Source organism: Ranitomeya imitator, chromosome 5 (assembly GCF_032444005.1).
Source record: "Ranitomeya imitator isolate aRanImi1 chromosome 5, aRanImi1.pri, whole genome shotgun sequence".
NCBI classification, from domain to species: domain Eukaryota; kingdom Metazoa; phylum Chordata; class Amphibia; order Anura; family Dendrobatidae; genus Ranitomeya; species Ranitomeya imitator.
Genome location: NC_091286.1, coordinates 98,758,086 through 98,782,008, shown reverse-complemented (window position 1 = coordinate 98,782,008; position 23,923 = coordinate 98,758,086). Strand labels below are relative to the sequence as shown.

Below are 23,923 nucleotides of genomic sequence, written 5' to 3'. Positions count from 1 at the left end.
CGAAGGCCGTAAATGGCCCTGGGGACTGAGGTTCCCCACCCCTGACCTAAAAACATGCAAGATTTCTGGCTCTCATAGACCTGTAACTTCTTCTTTAAGAGGCTCCTCTGTCCTCCACTCATTACCTGTAGTAATGGCACCTGTTTGAACTTGTTATCAGTATAAAAGACACCTGTCCACAACCTCAAACAGTCACACTCCAAACTCCACTATGGTGAAGACCAAAGAGCTGCAGAAGGACACCAGAAACAAAATTGTAGCCCTGAACCAGGCTGGGAAGACTGAATCTGCAATAGGCAAGCAGCTTGGTGTGATGAAATCAACTGTGGGAGCCATAATAAGAAAATGTAAGACATACAAGACCACTGATAATCTCCCTCGATCTGTGGATCCATGCAAGATCTCACCCTGTGGGGTCAAAATGATCATAAGAACAGTGAGAAAAAATCCCAGAACCACATGGGAGGACCTGGTGAATGACCTGCATAGAGCTGGGACCACCATAACAAAGGCTACCCTCAGTAACATACTATGCCACCAGGGACTCAGATTCTGCAATGCCAGACGTGTCCCCCTGCTTAAGCCAGCACATGTCCAGGCCCCTCTGAAGTTTGCTAGAGAACATTTGGATTATTCAGAAGAGTATTGGGAGAATGTCTTATGGTCTGATGAAACTAAAGTAGAACTGTTTGGTAGAAACAAAACTCATTGAGTTTGGAGGAGACAGAATGCCGAGATGCATCTAAAGAACACCATACCTACTGTGAAGCATGGGGGTGGCAACATCATGCTTTGGGCATGTTTCCCTGCAAAGGGACCAGGATGACTGATCCGTGTACATGAAAGAATGAATGGGGCCATGTATCGTGAGATTTTAAGTTGAAACCTCCTTTCATCAACAAGGGCATTGAAGATGAAACGTGGATTTGTCTTTCAGCATGATAATGTTCCCAAGCACACCGCCAGGTCAATGAAGGAGTGGCTTCGTAAGAAGCATATGAAGGTCCTGGAGTGGCCTAGCCAGTCTCCAGATCTCAACCCCATAGAAAACCTTTGTAGGGATTTGAAAGTCCATGTTGCCCAGTGACAGGCCAAAAACATCACTGCTCTAGAGGAGATCTGAATGGAGGAATGGGCCAACATACCACCAACAGTGTGTGCCAACCTTGTGAAGACTTATAGAAAACTTTGACCTCTGTCATTGCCAACAAGGGATATATAACAAAATATTGAGATGAACTTTTGTTAATGACCAAATACTTATTTTCCACCATGATTTGCAAAATAAATCTTGCCAAATCAGACAAGTTGATTTTCTGGATTTGTTTTCTCATTTTGACTCTCATAGTTGTGGTCTACCTATGATGTCAATTAAAGGCCTCTGTCATATTTTTAAGTGGGAGAACTTGCACAATTGGTGGCTGGCTAAATACTTTTTTTCCCCACTGTACATAAGAATTCACGGCCTGATTCATTAAGACTGGCGTTGTGGATACCAGGCTTCATGATTGGCATATGGGATTAAGGAGCGCTTAATTATTAATGGATTAGATAAAGCAAATCCAGCATCTCGATCCTCTAAAACAGGTATCTTTTGAAGCCAGAGAAACAAATACCAGTGAAATTGTCAAATGCATTTCAGACAAAGTTTTTAGTAATTGCAATGACTAAAGACTGAAACTCGTTTACCAATTATTTTAGTGTTGGATTTCGTGGCTTTTTCTTATATCTATATATATAACTAGCTATTGAACCCGTTCTACGCCCGGGTGGCGAGCATTTATATTGGTATATGGTCTCCATCCTGTCATGTGCTGCTCCCATCCTGCGTCCCCATCCTGTCATGTGCTGCACCCATCCTGCGTCCCCATCCTGTCATGTGCTGCTCCCATCCTGCGCCCCCATCCTGTCATGTGTTGCTCCCATCCTGCGCCCCCGTTCTGTAATGTGCTGCTCCCATCCTGCGCCCCCATTGTGTCATGTGCTGCCCTATTCTGTCATGTGCTGCTCCCATCCTGCGCCCCCGTTCTGTCATGTGCTGCTCCCATCCTGCGCCCCCGTTCTGTCATGTGCTGCTCCCATCCTGCGCCCCCGTTCTGTCATGTGCTGCCCTATTCTGTCATGTGCTGCTCCCATCCTGCGACCCCGTTGTGCCATGTGCTGCTCCCATCCTGCGCCACCGTTCTGTCATGTGCTGCTCCCATCCTGCACCCCCTTTCTGTCATGTGCTGCTCCCATCCTGCGCCCCCGTTCTTTCATGTGCTGCTCCCATCCTGCGCCATCGTTCTGTCATGTGCTGCCCTATTCTGTCATGTGCTGCTCCCATCCTGCGCCCCCATTCTGTCATGTGCTGCTCCCATCCTGCGCCACCGTTCTGTCATGTGCTGCCCTATTCTGTCATGTGCTGCTCCCATCCTGCGCCCCCGTTCTTTCATGTGCTGCTCCCATCCTGCGCCACCGTTCTGTCATGTGCTGCCCTATTCTGTCATGTGCTGCTCCCATCCTGCGCCCCCGTTCTGTCATGTGCTGCTCCCATCCTGCGCCACCGTTCTGTCATGTGCTGCCCTATTCTGTCATGTGCTGCTCCCATCCTGCGCCCCCGTTCTGTCATGTGCTGCTCCCATCCTGCGCCCCCGTTCTGTCATGTGCTGCTCCCATCCTGCGCCACCGTTCTGTCATGTGCTGCTCCCATCCTGCACCCCCTTTCTGTCATGTGCTGCTCCCATCCTGTGCCCCCGTTGTGCCATGTGCTGCTCCCATCCTGCGCCACCGTTCTTTCATGTGCTGCTCTCATCCTGCACCCCCTTTCTGTCATGTGCTGCTCCCATCCTGCGCCCCCGTTCTTTCATGTGCTGCTCCCATCCTGCGCCACCGTTCTGTCATGTGCTGCCCTATTCTGTCATGTGCTGCTCCCATCCTGCGCCCCCGTTCTGTCATGTGCTGCTCCCATCCTGCGCCACCGTTCTGTCATGTGCTGCCCTATTCTGTCATGTGCTGCTCCCATCCTGCGCCCCCGTTCTTTCATGTGCTGCTCCCATCCTGCGCCACCGTTCTGTCATGTGCTGCCCTATTCTGTCATGTGCTGCTCCCATCCTGCGCCCCCGTTCTGTCATGTGCTGCTCCCATCCTGCGCCACCGTTCTGTCATGTGCTGCCCTATTCTGTCATGTGCTGCTCCCATCCTGCGCCCCTGTTCTGTCATGTGCTGCTCCCATCCTGCGCCCCCGTTCTGTCATGTGCTGCTCCCATCCTGCGCCACCGTTCTTTAATTTGCTGCTCCCATCCATATGCCTCATACGCTGCTCCATAAAGGTTTATGGCCCCCATAAAATGCTCCATAGTATATGCCCTGTACACTGTTCCAATATGGTTTATGGCCCCATAAGATGCTCCATAGTGTATGCCCCGTACACTGCTCCATAAAGGTTTATGGCCCCCATAAGATGCTCCTTGGTATATGCCCCCGTACACTGCTCCATTATGGTTGATGGCCCCCTTAACATGCTCCATAGTGTATGCCCCGTACGCTGTTCCATTATGGTTTATGGCCCCATAAGATGCTCCATACTCTATGCCCCCGTACACTGCTCCATTATGGTTGATGGCCCCCTTAACATGCTCCATAGTGTATGCCCCGTACGCTGTTCCATTATGGTTTATGGCCCCATAAGATGCTCCATAGTGTATGCCCCGTACACTGCTCCATTATGGTTGATGGCCCCCTTAACATGCTCCATTCTATATGCCCCCGTATAAAAATATACCATACTCACCTATGGTCGCTGGGCGCCGAGTGCTGGGGGGCCTGAGCAGGCGGGGACACCGGCGCGCTGTGGGGGTCAGGTGCCGGTATCGCCGCCAGCTCAGGCCCCCCAGCACTTACTATATTCACCTGTCCTGCGTTCCAGCGCTGCGCGCCGCCATCTTCCCGGTCTCCTGGCTGTGACTGTTCAGTCAGAGGGCGGCGCCGGCGCGCATTAAGCGCGTCATCGCGCCCTCTGAACTGAAGGTCACAGGCGGTGGAACGCAGGACAGGTGAATATGGCCGATACTCACCCTCCTGGCGGTCCCTGCTTCTCTGTTGGGATCGCGGTGTGCGTTCAGTGTGAACGCATACCGCGATCTCCCGGGAGCGTCACTCTGTGAGGCCCAGACTGCGCCGGCGCTTGCGCCTGCGCAGTCTATAAAGGCTTCGGACAGAGTGACGCTCACAGCGTTATATTATAGATTGTCTAAGAGGTACTTCCGTCTGTCTGGCTGTCTGTCTGCAACTTCCGTAACCTAAATCCCGCGTCGCTGATTGGTTTCGCCACCTGCCTGTCATGGCTGCCGCGACCAATCAGCGATGGGCACAGTCCGATTAGTCCCTCCCTACTCCCCTGCAGTCAGTGCCTGGCGCCCGCATACTCCCCTCCACTCACCGCTCACACAGGGTTAATGCCAGCGGTAACGGGCCACGGGTACCTCACTCCGTTAACGCTGCTATTAACCCTGTGTCTCCCCAACTTTTTACTATTGATGCTGCCTATACAGCATCAATAGTAAAAAGAAGTAGTGTTAAAAATAATAAAAAAACAAAAACCCTGCTGTGTTCACCTTCCGTAGTCCGACGATGCGCTCGCGGCTGCCGCCAGCTTCCGTTCCCAGAGATGCTTTGCAAAATTACCCAGAAGACTTAGCGGTCTCGCGAGACCACTAAGTCATCTGGGTAATTTCGCAATGCATCCTGGGAACGGAAGATGGCGGCAGCCGCGCATAGGGACAGCTTCGCTGGATCCCGGCGGGTGAGTATATAACTATTTTTTATTTTAATTATCTTTTTTTAACACGGATATGTGCCCACACTGCTATATACTACGTGGGCAGTGTTATATACCGCGTGGGCTGCGTTATATACAGCGTGGCTGCTATATACTACGTGGCCAGTGTTATATACTACGTGGGCAGTGTTATATACCGCGTGGGCTGCATTATATGCCGCGTGGGCTGTGTTATATACCGCGTGGGCTACATTATTTACCGCGTGGCTGCTATATACTACGTGGCCAGTGTTTGATACTATGTGGGCAGTGTTACATACCATGTGGCTGCTATATACTACGTGGCCAGTGTTAGATACTATGTGGGCTGTGTTATGTACTGCGTGGCCTGTGCTATATATTACGTGGCCACTGTTATATACTGCATAGCCTGTGTTATATACTACGTCGCCTGTGTTATATACTGCGTGGCTGCTATATACTGCGTGGGCTATGTTATATACTATTTGGGCTGTGTTGTATACTGTGTGGCCACTGTTATATATTGCGTGGCCTGTATTAACGCATCGGGTATTCTACAATATGTATGTATGTATGTATATAGCAGCCACATAGTATACACAGGCCACGTAGTATTTGTCTGCTATATACTACATGGCCCCTATATACTACGTGGCCTGTGCTATATACTCTGTGGCTGCTATATACATACATACATACATACATATTCTAGAATACCCGATGCGTTAGAATTGGGCCACCATCTAGTCTTCAATAAATGTCTGAAAGAATCTGGATGCTGGATTTACTTTACCTATTCCTTCTAAGACTTGCAGTACTATGAGATCTCTAGGTATTTCTGATTACTGCTTGATGAGCTGACTCTTGCCTATTTACTAATTACTAAATTAATTAAGCGCCTCCACCAGAAATACAAATGCTAAAAGTTGCAAAATTTTTGTGCAACTTCATGTTGTGCATAAATTTTGCGACATTTGAAAGTGTTTTACACCAGAAAAGGTTCAAAAACACTTTCAAGAATCAGACGCTCTCTCTTTTCTATTATTTGAAATCCTGTGTCTTGCAGAATCATATGCAGACCACCCATTCCTTTTAAGACATTCATCCATCTGTGAGTAGTATTTCTATATTTAGGTATAGTGCATTTTCTTTTCATACAGGACTTTTGACCCAATGACGCTAGGCATACCTGAAAATGCTTGCTTTAAGTATGGTTTTGAGCTTGCAAACAACAGCTTCTCTTTGATAGGTGCATCCTCTGGAGCCCTATGTAAAAAAATATAACATGTTTATCACTTCATATGTAAAGCAAAAATTCAGAGAAGATGTAAGCCATCGTGAACCTAGATCAATATTTTCCATATTTATCATTAACCAAACTTGTCATGGTGTTTTCAGAATTTTGTGTAGAGCCGGGTACTGCAACCTGCAGCCTTGGGGGGAGGGAGAGGTAGCCCTCCATGTGTTCCACTATCTCCATTCTAGTTTTATGGTAGTAGTGTAGTGCAGAGTAGTTCCAGCCATTCAGTGCAAGATTCATATAAGAGCATCGTCTTGTGTTCTCTTTCTACAGCACAAAGAATATGAAATCCTCCCACTTCCCCCCATTATTTCATTAGATGTGCGTTCCAGAAGGGATCAGCACCTATCATACATTTATGGCATATATTTTTTTTATATGGCATCAATGTTTCAAAGAAAATTGGATGAGTGCAAGACTTAAAATGATGAAAATAATATCATTTTATGATATAATAAATTTATTGATTAGTTTAAAAAAGATGTGATAATAAAATAATAAGATAAATACCACTTACGAAATAAAACATATAAAAAAATCTAAAACAGGAAAAATTAGAGGATGTAGGCTTCATGCATAGGGAGAATACTGTCCAGAAAAATGCTATGAAAGTAAGTATCTAGATGTCAGAGGAACAAGTCACAAAATACACTGCTCAAAAAAATAAATGGAACACTTAAACAACACAATGTAACTCCAAGTCATTCCACTTCTGTGAAATCAACCTATCCAGTTATGAGGCAACACTGACCGTGAATCAATTTATCCTGCTGTTGTGCAAATGGAACAGACAGCAGGTAGAAATGATAGGCAAATAGCATGACAACCCCCATTAAAGGGAACCTGTCACCTGAATTTGGCAGGACCAGTTTTTGGTCATATGGGCGGAGTTTTCGGGTGTTTGATTCACCCTTTCCTTACCTGCTGGCTGCATGCTGCCCGCAATATTGGATTGAAGTTTATTCTATGTCCTCCGTAGTACACGCCTGCGCAAGGCAAGACGCAACACGGTAAATCCACGTTTTTGCCCTGCAGATTTATCAAATCCGCTGCGGAAAAATCTGCAGTGGACCATTATACGTGTGCACATAGCCTTAGTGTTCCCTTGAACACTAAGTTTTTTAATTTCCACAAAAATGTAAAATAACCAATAAATTTCATTCATCTTCACAATTGTGTTCCACTTGTTGTTGATTCTTCACCAAAAATTTACATTTGGTATCTTTATATTTGAAGCATGATATGTGGGAAAAGGTTGAAAAGTTCAAGGGGGACGAATACTTTCGCAAGGCACTGTATACCCCAGCACCCCTATTGCTGCTGTTCCTCTGATCGGTGTCCTAACATCAGATTCTGGCCTGATGGGCATGTGACCTCTTCAGCCAATCCCTAGCTAATACTAAAAAACAGCATTACTAAAAACTCTGTGTTATTTAGATGCGCTTTTTGCTTTTTACTTATTTACAACAGGGTTTTTGCTCATTTTTTCTCTCCTATAGGTTTTATATGTTTTATGGCCAATGTGAACATGCGTTTAAGTGCTGCATGTGTACCAACTTAAATCAAGCTCAATTTTTGTTGTTTTTGCTTTGTATTATTGCATTCTGTGCAAGTCGGGGTGTGGCCACCCTTTTCTGAGCTGGAGATTGTATATAAAGCTCCCCCAGGCTAGTGTTCTACTGGTTGGGCCCAGTCCTGTTGTCTGCCCTTATTCACACTGAGGTCAACATTGACATATGGTAAGGTTTTTAATATTAGACAATGTAGGACTGTCCCCATCAGAGTTACCTTGTCGTGGTGGGATGGCTTTTGTGCTATTTTTGATCAAAAACAGTATTACTAAAAACTCTGTGTAATTTAGATGCACTTTTTTCTTTTTACTTATTTACAGCAGGGTTTTTGCTCATTTTTTTCTCTTGTGGGTTTTATATTATTAATATAACTTGTATGTGCACAATGCCGTCATATTCCATCTGTGACGCTAGTCACTTTTCACAGGCAAGACGTGAGTCAGAGTGGTCAAGGAGTCCAAGGTCAGAAGCCAGGAGGGTACGTCATAAATAGAAGAGACAAAGCGTAGTCAGGTAACGTTCCAAGGTCAGAGTATCGGGAGGATAACGGATCAGAGCTGAAGGGGTTAAACAGGTGGATGGTCAGAACAAAGTCCAAAGTCAGGCAACAGATCAAGCGTATAGAACTCTAGGCACAGGAAAGCACAAACCTCACAGGCTGTATGTACGTCTGGCAGAGTTCTGGGAGACACAGTTCAGTTAAGGAGCATGGCAATTAACTGGAATAATGAACACATGGAGATAGTCGATGCCTCACAGTCTCAGATTGGATAGGTGAGCTGTCAATCAACACACTGACAGCTCAGCATGCCCATGTAACAGATTGACAGCTTGGCCATCCAATCAAAGTACCAACAGCTTCAGCACACCCCTATACCAGATTAGACGGCCGAGCTGTCAGTAACTGCATCCTAGACACACTGAGGGGTGGAACCGTAACACTATCCTTCTACAGTATATCTATACAGGGCTGTGAGAGGGCTTGTTTCTTTTGGAGGATGGGTTCATGGGTTTACTTTTACGTGCAATTTTGTATATACCGTACATCTTTTTATTCCATCTTTTGGTAGGTAGAAGAATGCTTTGAGTTATTTTTTGTTTGTTTATTTTTTATTCACAATGTACAGCAGAGTGTTAAATAGCATGTTTTTTTTGTTAGTTGTTACTAACATGAAGATGCTGATTATGTGCGTTCTTTTTTACATAATTAAACAGCTATTTACAGAACTGTGTTTTGTTTTTTATTTTTTTTATGTTTATCGTTTGAAAACCTTTTTTTATTTTTATTGTTTCCACTAAAGGACTTAAATTTATATGAGCCTGATCGTATAATACACTGAAATATTTCTGCATAACCTTGACAAACAGCCTCTAGTCTTATTGGGGAACTGAAATAGCACACATAGGTTGCAACTTTAGACCCTCTGCTGGCATGACAATTCATTGCTGGTCGCACAATCTGGACATGGGGAGGGGAGGAGTGAGAGGAGCGATGGACTGTCATACAAAATCCCCTCCTTTTTAATTATTTTGACGGTACTATTGCTCTTGTCAGCAGCATCTTAAGGCCTCATTTAGATATCCATGTTGTACATATGAGTTCAATCCATTTTTTTCATGGATACAACATGTACCCATTATAACCTATGATGTTATTCACATGTACTTCAATGGAAGTCTTCAAACAGAGCTTGGACAGATGCAGCGCCCCAGAGACCTGGTCGTTGCAGTATGGCACTCTGCCGCTAAGGAGAGTGGCGGTACGTCTGATGGCACTAAGGAGTTCTCCTGACCAGGTATCACCAGAACACATTACACTTCACACTCCGGCCACTAGGGGGAGAAAAAGGCTTTATTTATTGGGGCACTCCTCACACTGGTAAAACTAGGGGCTGGGGAGGAAGTTAGTCAGAAGCTGACTGGGTTGGATTCAGGCAACATCCCGTGGCAGGGGGTGTTGCAGGGAGAAGGCACAGGGGGGTCACTCTCAGGCGTGGGAACCTGGCAGGTGCCTAGTGAACAGAACAGAACGTAACAGAAACGTGCCTGCACACCCTGCGGCGGTATCCAGGAGAGAGACACGAAGGGAAGGATAATGTGGAACAGTGTAAATGAGATCAAGCACAAAGGAGAGCCAGTAGGAGTCGTGCCGAGAGAGAGAGGCAACATCTTACTGAGGCGCGTAGTCGGTGGCCGGAACACCGCAGGAGTAACTGACTTCAGGCCTTACTTCAAACTCCGCCGGACAGTTAATCATAGGTTGGCTGTCTACCTTAAATTTCCTAAGAAGACATAGGGGACAACATTGGGAGAGGGGCGTCTCTAGGGTCCCGGAAGACCTCCAAGCCTTCCCGTCATACGGGTGCGTCCTAGCCAAAACATACTGGGGGACGAGAAACTAGTAACATCTGGAACTAAAGAGAGAGAGAGAGCTGTAGAGAACGAACGAACGAGAACAGCAGTTTTGAGGATTATTCCGAATGCTCAGCAGGGTAGGACTACAACACACAGGCGCTAGTGGTAGGCAACGATTTCCATGTGCGAAGGAAACTCTGGATGTGCCCATCGGACCAGCCGGTCTCTGATAGCCCTGTTAAACGTGCTCTGGATTGAGGATCCTGAAGTCTTCAGTAAAGAGGTAAAGAGACTGCAACCCTGTGTCCTCGTTATTCCTCGCACTACGCACCATCACCCTTTATTGGACGCCCCTTAGCAGGGTCACGGACCGGGTCCAGCCACCGTGACAACCTCAGAACTGAGACAGACAGGACCGGTACCAAGTAACCTGTGGCCCTGTGTCTGGGGGCGATCCCCAGACATCTGTCAGAAATGGTTTAGTGAATCCTGCATTGAGCAGGGGGTTGGACACAATAAGCCAGGATGTCCCTTCCAACTCTGACATTGTATGATTCTATGTGTTTCTTCATGACCATGTGTCAATGCAAAAGTCATTGATAGTGATGAGCAAATATACTCGTTACTCGAGATTTCCCGAGCACGCTCAGGTGTCCTCCGAGTATTTGTTAGTGCTCGGAGAATTAGTTTTCCTCACCGCAGCTGAATGATTTACATCTGTTAGCCAGCTTGATTACATGTGGGGATTCCCTAGCAACCACGCAACCCTCACATGTACTTATGCTGGCTAACAGATGTAAATCATTCAGCTGCGGTGAAGAAAACTAAATCTCCAAGCACTAAAAAATACTCGGAGGACACCCGAGCGTGCTCGGGAAATCTCATGTAATGAGTATATTCGCTCACCACTAGTCATTGTCATTGAGACATCTTTTTTTTTCATCACTTTCACCTATCCGTTTATGCCTTTTTTGAAGTCTATTTTATTAATTATTATTAATATTATTTATATAGCACCATTAATTCCATGGTGCTGTACATGAGAAAGGGGTTACGAACACAGTTATAGATATTGTTTACAGTAAACAAATTTACAATGACAGACTGGTACAGAGGGGAGAGGACCCTGTCCTTGGGAACTTACATTCTCCGGGATAATGGGGAAGAGACAGGGGGTTCGGGGTGCGGCAGCTCTGGTGGTGGTGAGGCGGCAGCTCGGGTCATGGTGAGTTTATGTGTTTGTCTGTGTTAGGGTTTAGTGTTTACAGATGTTTTTGCTGGTTCATCATCTGAAACTTTTCAAAAACTCATAAAATTTGTTGTAAATGTATTCCAGTCCATCCTTCGAGTGATTTTAAATACGTATGCAATTTTTGGAGCATCTCTGAAAAAAAAAAGTATTTTTGTGCTCTAAAAGTTTTAAAAATCATTAAACACAGAAAAAAGGATAATTTTTTCCTTTGTGCAAAATTTATTGATGAAAACAAAAGGGGTTTTAGCCAGCTCACCAGTAACCACCGCAGGTGCTCTGAACTTTATTAACTGTGTGTGGCATTTTGATGAATTTGGCACAATAAACATCAGCAAAAACTACAAGGTAGAAAAAGAAATGTGGCTTAAAAAAAAACCCCTGTAAATTATGATTTGGCCCCTTACTGTCCAAAATGTACTGGATACAGTATTGAATTGGGGTGCCAAGGGCAACCAGTAGTATTGACTCTGGGGTCTACTGTTCCCACTGATGAAATGCTACCTTTGTATGTACATAGTAAATCAAGTGTATTATGCCAAGTACTGCTGATATAAGGGGGTAAATGGCCCATTCATGAACTCAACATGCGACACTTACCCCTCGGGCCTTAACTTATTGACTCCTATGTATATATTGATGGCAGCATGTCACAGTGAAGCGACAGATGAGGGACAGTAGCCCTTTCTTCATAAGTCTGAGTCTTCCAATATTTATTCTGCGACACAGGACAATATTTTTTTCCACTTTGGCACATAGTATTATAGATTTACATTTATAATATGCTGTCCTTACGCTCCTGCCACTGTAGGAAACAGGAGATTTGTACACGTTGGGATTGACTGACCATCTAACATGTATGGAGGCCTCATGACTCTCCCAGAAGTGATTGTGTCAAGGGGCCTAAAGGTACCGTCACACTCAGCGACGCTGCAGCGATATAGACAACGAGCTGATCACTGCAGCGTCGCTGTTTAGGTCGCTGTAGAGACGTCAAACACAGCAACTCCAGAACGATGCAGGAGCGATCCAGTGACGTAACGGCGACTCACTTATCGTTCTCGCTGGTTGTTAGCTCCATGTAAAACATTGCTGGCATCGTTGCTTTTGATGTCAAACATGATGATACACGCCGACCTGACAACGAAATAAAGTTCTGGACTTCTAGATCCGACCAGCGATGGCACAGCAGGATCCAGATCGCTGCTGCGTGTCAAACACAACGAGATCGCTATCCAGGACGCTGCAATGTCACGGATCGTTGTCGTTCTCGTTGCAAAGTTGCTGAGTGTGACGGTACCTTAAGGATCAGGCGGTTTTAATTCATCCAATCCTTTTATTTTGGGGGGGAGATAAGCTCCTGCCAGATCACTCTGCCATTGGCGTACTCCGCTTCTCCCTATAAAGAACAGATGGACAAGAATGGCTGAGCTAAGCATTTCTGTATATGGAGGATTCAGGAGAAATAGCAGTCTCCCAAATCATTGTTGGACTGACAGTTACTGTATCTAATATACATTGCCAGCTTTAGGCCAGGTTCACATGAGTGTATTTTACAGCCTGTGTACAGACCACAACAAATGAACTCACTGACATATGAGATTGAAACTTCAGGATCCGCAGTCAGTTCTGGGCATTGTGGCCCGTATACGAACTGTGAAATGTGCTTGTATGAACCCAGCCATTGATATATCCCAGGAAATAAGACTCAGATTTAATGGCTGCTTTATAGTTACAGTACTGTTGTGTCCCATGAATGGAAACAACTTGTTAAGTATTTCTATATTATGCATTGCATTCTGTTGCTGCTAGGGAGAAGCCCCGCTCTTTGAAGTTTGTCCCTTCTTCCCTTCTGTAGTTGATTATGTTAGCCCTTGTTCCTCCCTTCATCTTCATTATAAGTTTGTTGTAGCCATCTTTGGATGCACATGTATACTTCTCTGTTTGGAATTACTCTTTCCACCTGCTGCATTGTATTTAATACAAGATTTCAGAGAATATCAACTCTGTTTCTCCTGGACTCTTATTACAAGTCACTGCTGGCTGAGTTGGCACTATCTGTGGACGCCTGGCATGTGAGTACAACAATCATACAGTTATCTAAGGAATTGATGGCTAAGGATTTAGAGACTCATACTGCCTTGAAGAGTCAGAATAAGTACTATTTCATACCTAGAATTATCCACAAAATTGATGTAAAGATAGACAACTGTGAGACTAGCAATTATAAAGTCCCTCCGAGAGAAATAATCTATATACATAATTGTCTAAGGGGTACTTCCGTCTGTCTGTCTGTCCTTCTGTCACGGATATTCATTGGTCCTGGCCTCTGTCTATCATGGAAATCCAAGTCGCTGATTAGTCGCCGCAAAACAGCCACGACCAATCAGCGATGGGCACAGTCCGGAAGAAAATGGCCGCTCCATACTCCCCGCAGTCAGTGGCCAGCGCCCGCTCCCCGCACTCACTGTCCCCGGGCTCCGCTCCCCGCAGTCACTGTCCCCGGCACTCCGCTCCCCGCAGTCAGTGGCCGGCGCCCGCTCCCCGCACTCACAGTCCCCGGCGCTCCGCTCCCCGCAGTCAGTGGCCGGCGCCCGCTCTCCGCGCTGTGTCCCCAGTGCTCCGCTACCCGTAGTCACTGTCCCCGGTGCTCCGCTCCCCGCACTGTGTCCCCGGCGCTCCGCTCCCCGCACTGTGTCCCTGGCACTCCGCTCCCCGCACGCTCCATACTCCCCTCCGGTCACCGCTAACCCAGGGTTAATGCCGGCGGTAACGCATTCCATTACCGCCGCTATTAACCCTGTGTGTCCCCAACCTTTTACTATTGATGCTGCCTATGCGGCATCAATAGTAAAAGAAAGTAATGTTTAAAATAGTACAAAAACAAAAAAACTGCTATACTCACCCTCCGTTGTCCGCTGAGCCGCTGGCGACCGCCGCCATCTTGCATTCCCAGGATGCTTTGCGAAATTACCCATAAGACCTAGCGGTCTCACGAGACCGCTAAGTCATATGGGTAATTTCGCAAAGATCTTGGGAATGCAAGATGGTGGCAGCCGCGCGCCCATCGGCACAGCGCCGTTGGATCCCAGGAAGCGCAGAGATGGGACGCTGAGGAGCAGCGACGAGAATGGTGAGTATGTTCAACTACAAGGGGCCCTCGGATCGTTAGGTGAGTATGTTTATTTTTTATTTTTGGAACCTGTGACATATGTGGCTCGGTAATATAGTACCTCACTGGACAATATCCTACGTGCCTCTGTGCTGCATACTACAAGGCTGGGCAATATACTACGTGGCTGGGCAATATACTACGTCACTGTGCCATATACTACGTGGCTGGACAATATACTACGTGGCTGAACAATATACTACCTCGCCGTGGCTCAACAATATACTACCTCGCTCTGCAATATACTACGTGGCTGGGCAATATACTACGTGGCTCTGTGCTGTATACTACGTGCCTAGGCAATATACTACGTGGCTGTGCAATATACTACGTGGCTGGGCAATATACTACGTGGCTGGGCAATATACTACGTGGCTGGGTAATATACTACGTGACTGGGCAATATACTACGTGACTGGGCAATATACTACGTGACTGGGCAATATACTACGTGGCTGGGCAATATACTATGAAGCTGGGCAATATAATACGTGACGGTGCAATATACTACGTGGCTGGGCAATGTACTACGTGGCTGGGCAATATACTACGTCGATGGGCAATATACTTCGTGGCTGGGCAATATACTACGTGGACATGCATATTCTAGAATACCCGATGCGTTAGAATCGGGCCACCATCTAGTTATCTATAACTCCCCATTCTTGGAACCCTCAACTTACCACATAACAAAAATCAGGTCCTGTTTTTTTGATTCTCCGGTAATATAGTGAATATCCAGCAAGGCATAACAACATTTGTTTTCAGGGAATAATGCTTTTAAACGTGGGAAAAAATTAGCAGAGTCGTCCGACAAAATTTCTTTCCCCTCTTGCACAATGATGTATTTCTCATCACTACTGAAGCCAAAGAAAACAGCTTTCTTCCCAGACTTTTTGAGCTTCATTTCTTGGAATAAAAAGACAACTGAGTCATCAACTTGGACCCCGGATGCCTGTATAAAAAGCAAAATGCACAATTACTAAAGTTCTGTAATGCTGGACAAAGAACCTATTCACCCATATGGGTTCAGAGACCAGAAGAAGAAAGAATAAGTCCCCAGCTAATTACTTTGGTGTTTCAGCGATGGTTAAAGTAAATCAAACTTAGAGGAAATGTACATGTAAGTGAACACATACATGAAATGATTTATTAAAAAAAAATTACCCTAAAAATTAAAGCCTCCCATTCATGTTAGAGTAATATCAGCCCAAAACACCAATATTCACAGGTTCGGCGATGGTCTATTGTGCATGTGGCACTGGCCATCAGGAAAGAGGTCAATTGGGCATGTTCAGTTTCACACTGCCAATCGCATTGGTCTCCCAGAGAGAACACGGGAGATCTTGGCCAATCGAGCACTCTGGTGTATGAGAGAGATGGCCGAGATGACTGAATCGTTCAGGTGACTGCCATCTAATGTGTATGGGCCTTTAAAGCTGCCTTGTTAATAAGCATACAATGCCCACAGAACTTTGAGATTGAGATAAAAGACAGCCAGTAAAGAGCCAGGGACAGCTGATGCCAGCCAAACATTTTTTCTGAAACAGGTGCTAAAGTGGGCATGTAGCATTACAATAACATTTTAATTATCAAAAGGGTTGTCCAACATGTAAAAATAAAAAAATAAATAAGAAAACACTGGCATGCTTTAAAGCAGTGTTCAATAACTCCAGTCCTCAAGAGCTACTAAGATATTGTCTTTTCAGGATTTCCTTAGAATTGCACAGGTAATCGAATTATTGTCTGTTCAAAATACTACGGTAATCCTGGAAACTTGATTTGTTAGTGGCTCTTGAGGACTGAAGTTGGGGAACACTGCTTTAAAGCAATAAACTAGGACATATTCACTCACCCCTGTGGATCCGGCGCAGAACGCTCCGCTGTGACCAGATGCGATGACGTCCTATTCTTCAATCATCTAATCACTGATGCTTGTGAATGGTAGGAATGGTGGAAGTGCATATCATAGGATGTGACTCTAATGATATACCATTCCAGTCACCTAACTATGGCAGCCATGTAACCAGTGAACAAGACTTCATCATTAACCACCAGAGTGCACCCTGTACAAAAAGTGAATATGCCTCAGTGTATACTTTTTAAGAGTGCAGTCAGACCGCTATCTAACATGGACGACGACTGCATCACTGTGCACGGATTTGCCGCCGGCTCTCCTGACCCGAATGTGACCGCTACATAGAAATACATGCTCTCATGCTCAGGTCAGGAGAGCCACAGGCCAGTGCAAGAATTGCGATGCAGTCATCATCCGTGTTATATGGCCGTCTTAAATTGCCCTAAAAGTAAGCCTTTAGCTTCCAAAAGTTTTCTCTGATGGACAACTCATTTTATGCCAGAGAAAACATTAAAAGCAGTTTTTCAGACTAAAAATGTATAAGCTAATAATATATTCCATTCGCCAAAAATAGAAATACAATAGAAAGTGATCTAAAATCCACTCTTTGTTATTTACCGTATTGTTAAAGAACTGAGTACAGAGAAGCCTATTCACAAAGACTAGAGAGTAATTTAAAACCAATTGACTAGGTCACTCTCCTTGAATAGACTGAATACTTTCCTAGGCTTTGAGCCAATGTTTTATATTCCTCCAGGATCACCTATTGAAGGTTGGATTGCACATGCTGTACTTATGCTCTGAGCTGTGTGTACTTAAAAAATGCCGTCTTTGTGCCATTATCATATTGCCAACAAAGTGGAGATCATTACAGGAGAGGAGATATCCTTCAAGAGTTGCCTAGTGAATGGTATCAGACTGAAAAACGCCAATATCAGTGAGTCCAAGGAAAATCACTTCGGCCCCTACCCATCATTTGCATTTTAAAGTCACTTTTTTTGTCTTACTGTATTACCTTAGCTGTTGTTTTTGGTGCCAAATTCATCAAAATGAAGAACACAATTCCTGAATTTGGCACAAAGTTAAAAATGGGCTTTTCTTTGTCTTGAACCGATTTTGCGACTTTTGGCCGCAAAAGTCAAACATTGGTATAAAAAGTTGCAAAGTATGCACACAATCTTGACATACGCAAAAATACATTGAAGGGACTGGAGTGAACTTGTGTCAAATTTTGATTCATGGATGAGTTAAGCTAAACCATCTTGAATTGCTAGATTTCCCCCAAGAAGCAAAAAAAAAAACAGACAAGCAAATCTAAAATAGACTTAAAAATTCACAACTAGAATAATGAATTGGGTGCAAACAAACAAAAGATACAAAATACAGAAAACCAGAGAAAAAATGGCACAAAGGCAATGATGAATCGGGACGTATGAGTCCAATTCATCATTTGCATTTTTTTAAGTCAACTTTCTTTTTTTTTGTCGCACCTCCGAACACGACCAGCAGCTACCTGCTAGATCATATCAGAGGTGAGAGAAATGAATTGAAAACCAGACTTTTTTTTGTAATTGTCATTATTCAAAAATAACTGCGATTACACATGACAGGGGACTGTAAAAACCGGCCCTGGTCATGTTCTCCAGGTTCTCTCTGGTAGCCAAGACCCCAGAGATTTTCTGACGCTGGGGGCGCTATACCCCTAATTTCTCAGCACTGTTAATAAGAAGCGCTGAGGAATAAATACCCATAAATGTCGCCTTTAAAAGGTGTATCGGCAGTCATTAAGGGACTAAGTACGTCTCTGTAGCCTGAACACAGCAAGAACTCATGTAACCCAAACCTAAGAAAGTCAATAAAGTTTTGTCAAAACCAAATAGCAGGAAGTTTCAAAAACAAAGCAGCTTTGACACAATAAGAGACAAAAGCCGCAGCATCAATAACGTGACAAAAACGCATGTGAAGAAAACGCAGGTGCAGAAATTCTACATCAAATGCTCACCAAAAGCTCATCATGGGAATGTGGGGGGTGGTATGGTACTTCTTCTTCTCTTGCTACTCATCCCCACATGTGTATTCTAATATACTGCAAATGTGTTGTGCATGTGAGTGAATGTTGTGACAGGACGGCCACTGGGAGGGAACAGCAGAAGGCACTAGAAGGAGAGCAGTGGTAGACTACAAGCAGGCAAGGGTTAACTGGGAGAAAGGAGCAAGTAGATAAGGGAACAGCAGCAGGAAGTCAGGGGAGAGACCGGGCAGCCATGCCCCGGGCAAGATGTGAATAGAGTGCAGTGCCTGGGTGGCCATGCCCTGGACAAGGAGTAAATAGAAGCTGTGTTGCAGAGACGGGGCAATAGTAGGAAGATTCCAGACCTCTATGACCAGAGTCAGCAGTTGGGAGTATCATCCTGTGGATACCCCATACAGGCAAAGCAGCAGTACAGAAACAGTGTGGACCAGCGATGGTGGTAACACACTCAGACAAGAGGCCAGTACACGCTGAGCCAAGAGACCACAGGAGTACAAGAGTCCAGCAGCCTGAGACCAAGACAGGGTCAAGACGGTGCGTGGGCTAGGGTCCTAGAAAAGAGTCCGTCAGCCTGCGACCAGGACAGGGTCAAGGAGATGCACGTGCTAGGGTACTAGACGAGAGTCCATCAGCCTCAGATCAAGACAGGGCAAGATGGAGCATGGACTGGTGCACAAGAAGAAAGTCAGCAGCTGAGGCTGAGGACTGAATAGAGACTGTTGAAAAGGGATAGAATTCATATCTGAGTAGCACGGCTTCCCAGGACCAGAGTAGAGGTTCAGCAACTAGGACAGAGAGTGTGCTGACTGTGAAGGACTGCCTGCTAATTATAACCGGTGACTGAAGATATTGATACTGCTAAACCTTCTTGTAATCTGTGCCTGAAGACATCTATTCCGCAAGTAAATGTTTCCGTTATAAAAAGCATTGCAAGTGTCATTGTCTGCCTCTCCGCCATCCAGGGAAGGAGAAGTGAACATTGAACGGAGGTAATCAACTGTATTGCAGTACCGGGACTTTATTTATCTTTTCATTTACAAGGTGCCAGGGTGCTCACTGACTGTTGCTGAGTGAACTCGCCCACGACTACCACCCCGTGCCACCTTGTTACAGGAACATAGGCTTAGGCTCAAATGAAAGACTGTTGAAAAACACCAAAAACTAGACAAAATTTTTTTTATATGAATCAGGCCTTATATTTTCCTACTAAACAATTGTAAGATGATCAAGAGGATATATACTCTCATAATGGTATTTATATCACTTTACCTAATGCTCGGATATTTACTGTCACACTAACCCCTTCTTAAATTAATGCGCTATAATGGGTAATGGGGGATACCCTCTTCAATGTACAGTAAAAATGACATTATTGAGGTTTAAGGTTAAGAAAACCACCGCAAAAGGGTTGTTTCTTTCAATTAAATTTGTCCCTTGGCTGCAGTTTGCTATAAAAAAAAATCATGCTGTGCTAACGTACCAACCTACCATTTACACATCTGCTCCCAGTGTCTGGCATTGGATACAGCTCTGACATCTAGCAGTCAGCACAGCATCTAACCAATGAGCTCAACGGCTCTGAACGGAATGTTTCATCTAAATGGGAATGCCCGCTGAGCTCACTGATTGACTGCTTTACTGTCAAGGTGATGGCAACACTGCAGCCAATGACAAACACAGTGAGCAGTGGGGAAAACTTGCTGGTGGATTCAGGACATGTGAATAAGTCTACGTTCACATTGGCGTCGCGGCGACGCACGGAAAAACGCGCGCAAACGCGCGCAAAAACGCGCGCGTTTTGCGACGCGTGCGTCGTTTTTGACGAAAATCGGACGCACAGAAAATGCTACATGTAGCGTTTTCTTGCGTACGACGCTAGCGTCGGAAACGACGCACGTGGCGAAAAACGCCACCAAAACAACGCACGCGTCCCCTATGTTAAACATAGGGGCGCGTCGCCGCTGCGTCGCCGACGCAACAGCGACGCACATTAGCGTAACGCTAATGTGAACGTAGCCTTAGCCGACTTCACTGAATTTTCCCTGTAAATTTGATTCATGGTGAAGAAATTTGTGCAAATTTCAATACTGGATAGCTTGCAATTGCTTGGAAAATACACAAAAAATTGCTCAGAAAATACATAGAAAATCATAGAAGCATACAATTTACCAGAGAGAGAAGACCCTGCCGATCATAAGAACTTAGGCTACTTTCACACTAGCGTTGGAATCTCCCCATCGCAATGCGTCGGGCAGAGATTCCGACGCTAGCGTTTGACACACTGCACAACAGGTGCAGCGCATGCATTTCTTCGCTGCCCCATTGTGAGGTGCGGGGAGGTGGGGGCAAAGTTCCGGCCGCGCATGCACGGTCGGAAAAAGCAGTCCGTCAGGAGCAAAAAACGTAACATTTAATGTTTTTTGCTCCCGGCGGTCCGCCACAACACGGCGCAACCGTCGCACGACGGTTGCGACGTGTGGCAAAGCGTCGCAATGCGTCGCTAATGTTAATCTATGGGGCAAAAACGCACCCTGCAAACAACTTTGCAGGATGCGTTTTTTGCCATAAACGACGCATTGCGACGTCTGGCAAAAAACGCCAGTGTGAAAGTAGCCTTACACTTTACAGGCATGAGAGAGGACCCTGCTGACGATAACAGCTTACACTCTACAGAAGAGAGAAAACTCAGCTGATCATAAGAACTTACATATTACAGGCAAGAGAGAGGACCTTGCTGACCATAAAAGAGATTACATTCTACAGAAGAGAGAGACTTACCCAGTGATTCTGTTAATTGAAAATGACTCTGCTGTACAAACTGTGCTCCACTGGAAAATGCGGATGTGTAATGTCCCAAGTACTGACCACCACTGTACAACGTATGATAATTATAATCCATAAGATGTCACAGCTGCAGGGCGTTATGGGGAAGCCCGCGCGGCAATACAAATTGACATTTGCCTGCTCTCCAATGATTCAGCAGCATGGGAAATAGTGCTGAACCCATTTTTTTTTGCGAACCATGAAATTAGGAATTTCAGGAGATTCGGCGCAAACTCCATCCTACACGGATCAATCTGCTCATCTCTAGTGGCTACAGAGTGGAATAATGTTTTTTTAATTCTTTGATTTCGCCTCCGTAACAAAGATATTAGCAATCAAAGTATTGGTACCTAATAAGATAAAAAACATTAAAGCTTCAATGGGTGTTATCGGTTAGTTTTCAATGAGGGCGTGTACTTTTTTCCTGTTCAAGTTACCCAATCATAAGCAGGCAGAAACACAGCAGAAAAAGAACACACCCCACGATATCTTAGGCTTCTCAGTGTGGGATGTATTTCAGCAGCTCTGATCTCCTGTTCTAAGGGTACCATCACACTATAACATTTCGATCGCTACGACGGTACGATTCGTGACGTTCCAGCGATATCGTTACGATATCGCTGTGTCTGACACGCAGCAGCGATCAGGGATCCTGCTGAGAATCGTACGTCGTAGCAGATCATTTAGAACTTTCTTTCATCGCTGGATCTCCCGCTGTCATCGCTAGATCGGTGTGTGTGACACCGATCTAGCGATGCGATCCAGCGATGCGTTCGCTTGTAACCAGGGTAAACATCGGGTAACTAAGCGCAGGACCGCGCTTAGTTACCCGATGTTTACCCTGGTTACAAGCGTTAAACTAAAAAAAAACAAACAGCACATACTTACATTCTGGTGTCCGTCAGGTCCCTTGCCGTCTGCTTCCCGCACTGTGACTGCCGGCCGTAAAGTGAAAGCAGAGCACAGCGGCTGTGCTTTCACTTTCACTTTACGGCCGGCAGTCACTGAGTGCGGGAAGCAGACGGCAAGGGACCTGACGGACACCAGAATGTAAGTATGTGCTGTTTGTTTTTTTTTAGTTTAACGCTTGTAACCAGGGTAAACATCGGGTAACTAAGCGCGGTCCTGCGCTTAGTTACCCGATGTTTACCCTGGTTACCCAGGGACCTCGGCATCGTTGGTTGCTGGAGAGCTGTCTGTGTGACAGCTCCCCAGCGACCACACTATGATTTACCTACGATCACGGCCAGGTCATATCGCTGGTCGTGATCGTAGGTAAATCGTATAGTGTGACGGTACCCTAACCTTGTGCATGATTAGACAATGTTGGGTATAGGGCACAGATGGCTCACACCTCTCAGATAAGGTCATTGTGGGGGGAAGGGAAGCACAACTGAGTTTAGCTGAGTTTTGCAAACCCTTCTATCAGCTCTCCTCCTCTCATAACACTGTCAGCTCAGCTTTATTCTACTCTGCAGCCCTCTTACATAATGTGTCCAGTTTTGGTAAAAGGATATCTATAAATGCAGTGTGTATATAAAATTTTATGAAATCACATCCAGTCTGGTTAAATAGATAAATATAGTACATTGTCTGCACAATAAAATGCAACAGAGTAAACGCTGTGTTTATGCTATGTGGGAACATGGACTAACCAAGAATTCACATGTCAGACATTTATTTATTCATGTCCACAGACTATGGTCCCAGAATTTGGACCTGCAAATTGCTCAAGAATGAAGCCCATACTGGGCAGCTTAGAATGGACAAGCAGTAAGTGTCCATTGCTATTTTTGAACCTTCTATAGATTGCCTTCTTTCGGAGAGGGTGATGCCATGCCTGGAAATGAGGAGGATCCCCTTTGACAGGTAATCTGTACATTCAACAGGTTCTGACTCCAGGCCAGAAGGGGGAGCTCTAGAGCCTGTTTCAGGGGAACTTCCCCATACAGTCTGGTTTGGAGGAGGAGTGAGGTTAGTCTGTAGAGACAGTAAAAGAGGAAGGAGCACAGGAGAATTGAGGAGCTGGAAGGGAGCTGTGACTGGGTTCATTTCCAAGCTGAAGCGCAGGAACTGGGCACCGGGAGCCTGAAGCTGTGAGGGACTGTATGCCCCACAGCAGAAACCGGAGGGTAGGATAACTTGCCCACATCTACCCCCTGAGGTACAGCGACATACAGAGCCTGGAGTCACCGTGGAAAGAGATCCCTATAAAACGGCTCGTGTCCTCTACCATGTAGGAATGGTCTCAGGAGAGAGAGTAAGAGAGGACCTTGGAAGAAGCCATGGGCAGCAAGGGACTATTATACAACGCATAGTGGAAGGCTTCCAATCTGACCTGACATGGGGATTTCAACTCGTTTTCAGCCTGGACTCCACCGTCACCTATTGCTGGTACCCTGGACTGTGGCCGTAAACCATCAGTAAATCAGGTAAAGAGACTGCAATATTGTGTCCTCCACACCATCCTTGCCAAATACACTGGGAGCCCTGGGGACCCAGCTTCACCTGTGGAAAGCCATACCACCCTTGCTGCAGTGCCACCACTCCCAAGAGGACTCCTTTAAGCAGCGTCGGTCACCCCTGACCAAATACCACAGGTGGCGTCACGAATATTCTTGTTTCAATAATCCCTTTAAAGATATTTCCATTAATTTGGACTCCCAGGGCCACGGACCGGGTCGCTGCCACTGTGACTTCCCCTTTAATGACCACCGGACCCGGTACTGAGTACCCCTAGGCCCTGGCGGGCATTCCAAATACGGCATTAATGTCTGAAATGG

The 23,923-nt window shown here is 45.6% G+C and overlaps 1 protein-coding gene across 1 annotated transcript in view; it reads right to left on the bottom strand.

The window, feature by feature from the left end:
- DSTN (destrin, actin depolymerizing factor) overlaps nucleotides 1–23,923 on the bottom strand; it is a 42,792-nt gene that overhangs the window by 1,886 nt on the left and 16,983 nt on the right. The window contains exons 2-3 of the mRNA XM_069768966.1: nucleotides 15,111–15,382; nucleotides 5,970–6,046 (exon numbers count right to left, since the gene is read on the bottom strand). Of these exons, the coding sequence (XP_069625067.1) occupies nucleotides 5,970–6,046; nucleotides 15,111–15,382 (349 nt within the window). The remainder of the gene's footprint in view (nucleotides 1–5,969; nucleotides 6,047–15,110; nucleotides 15,383–23,923) is intronic.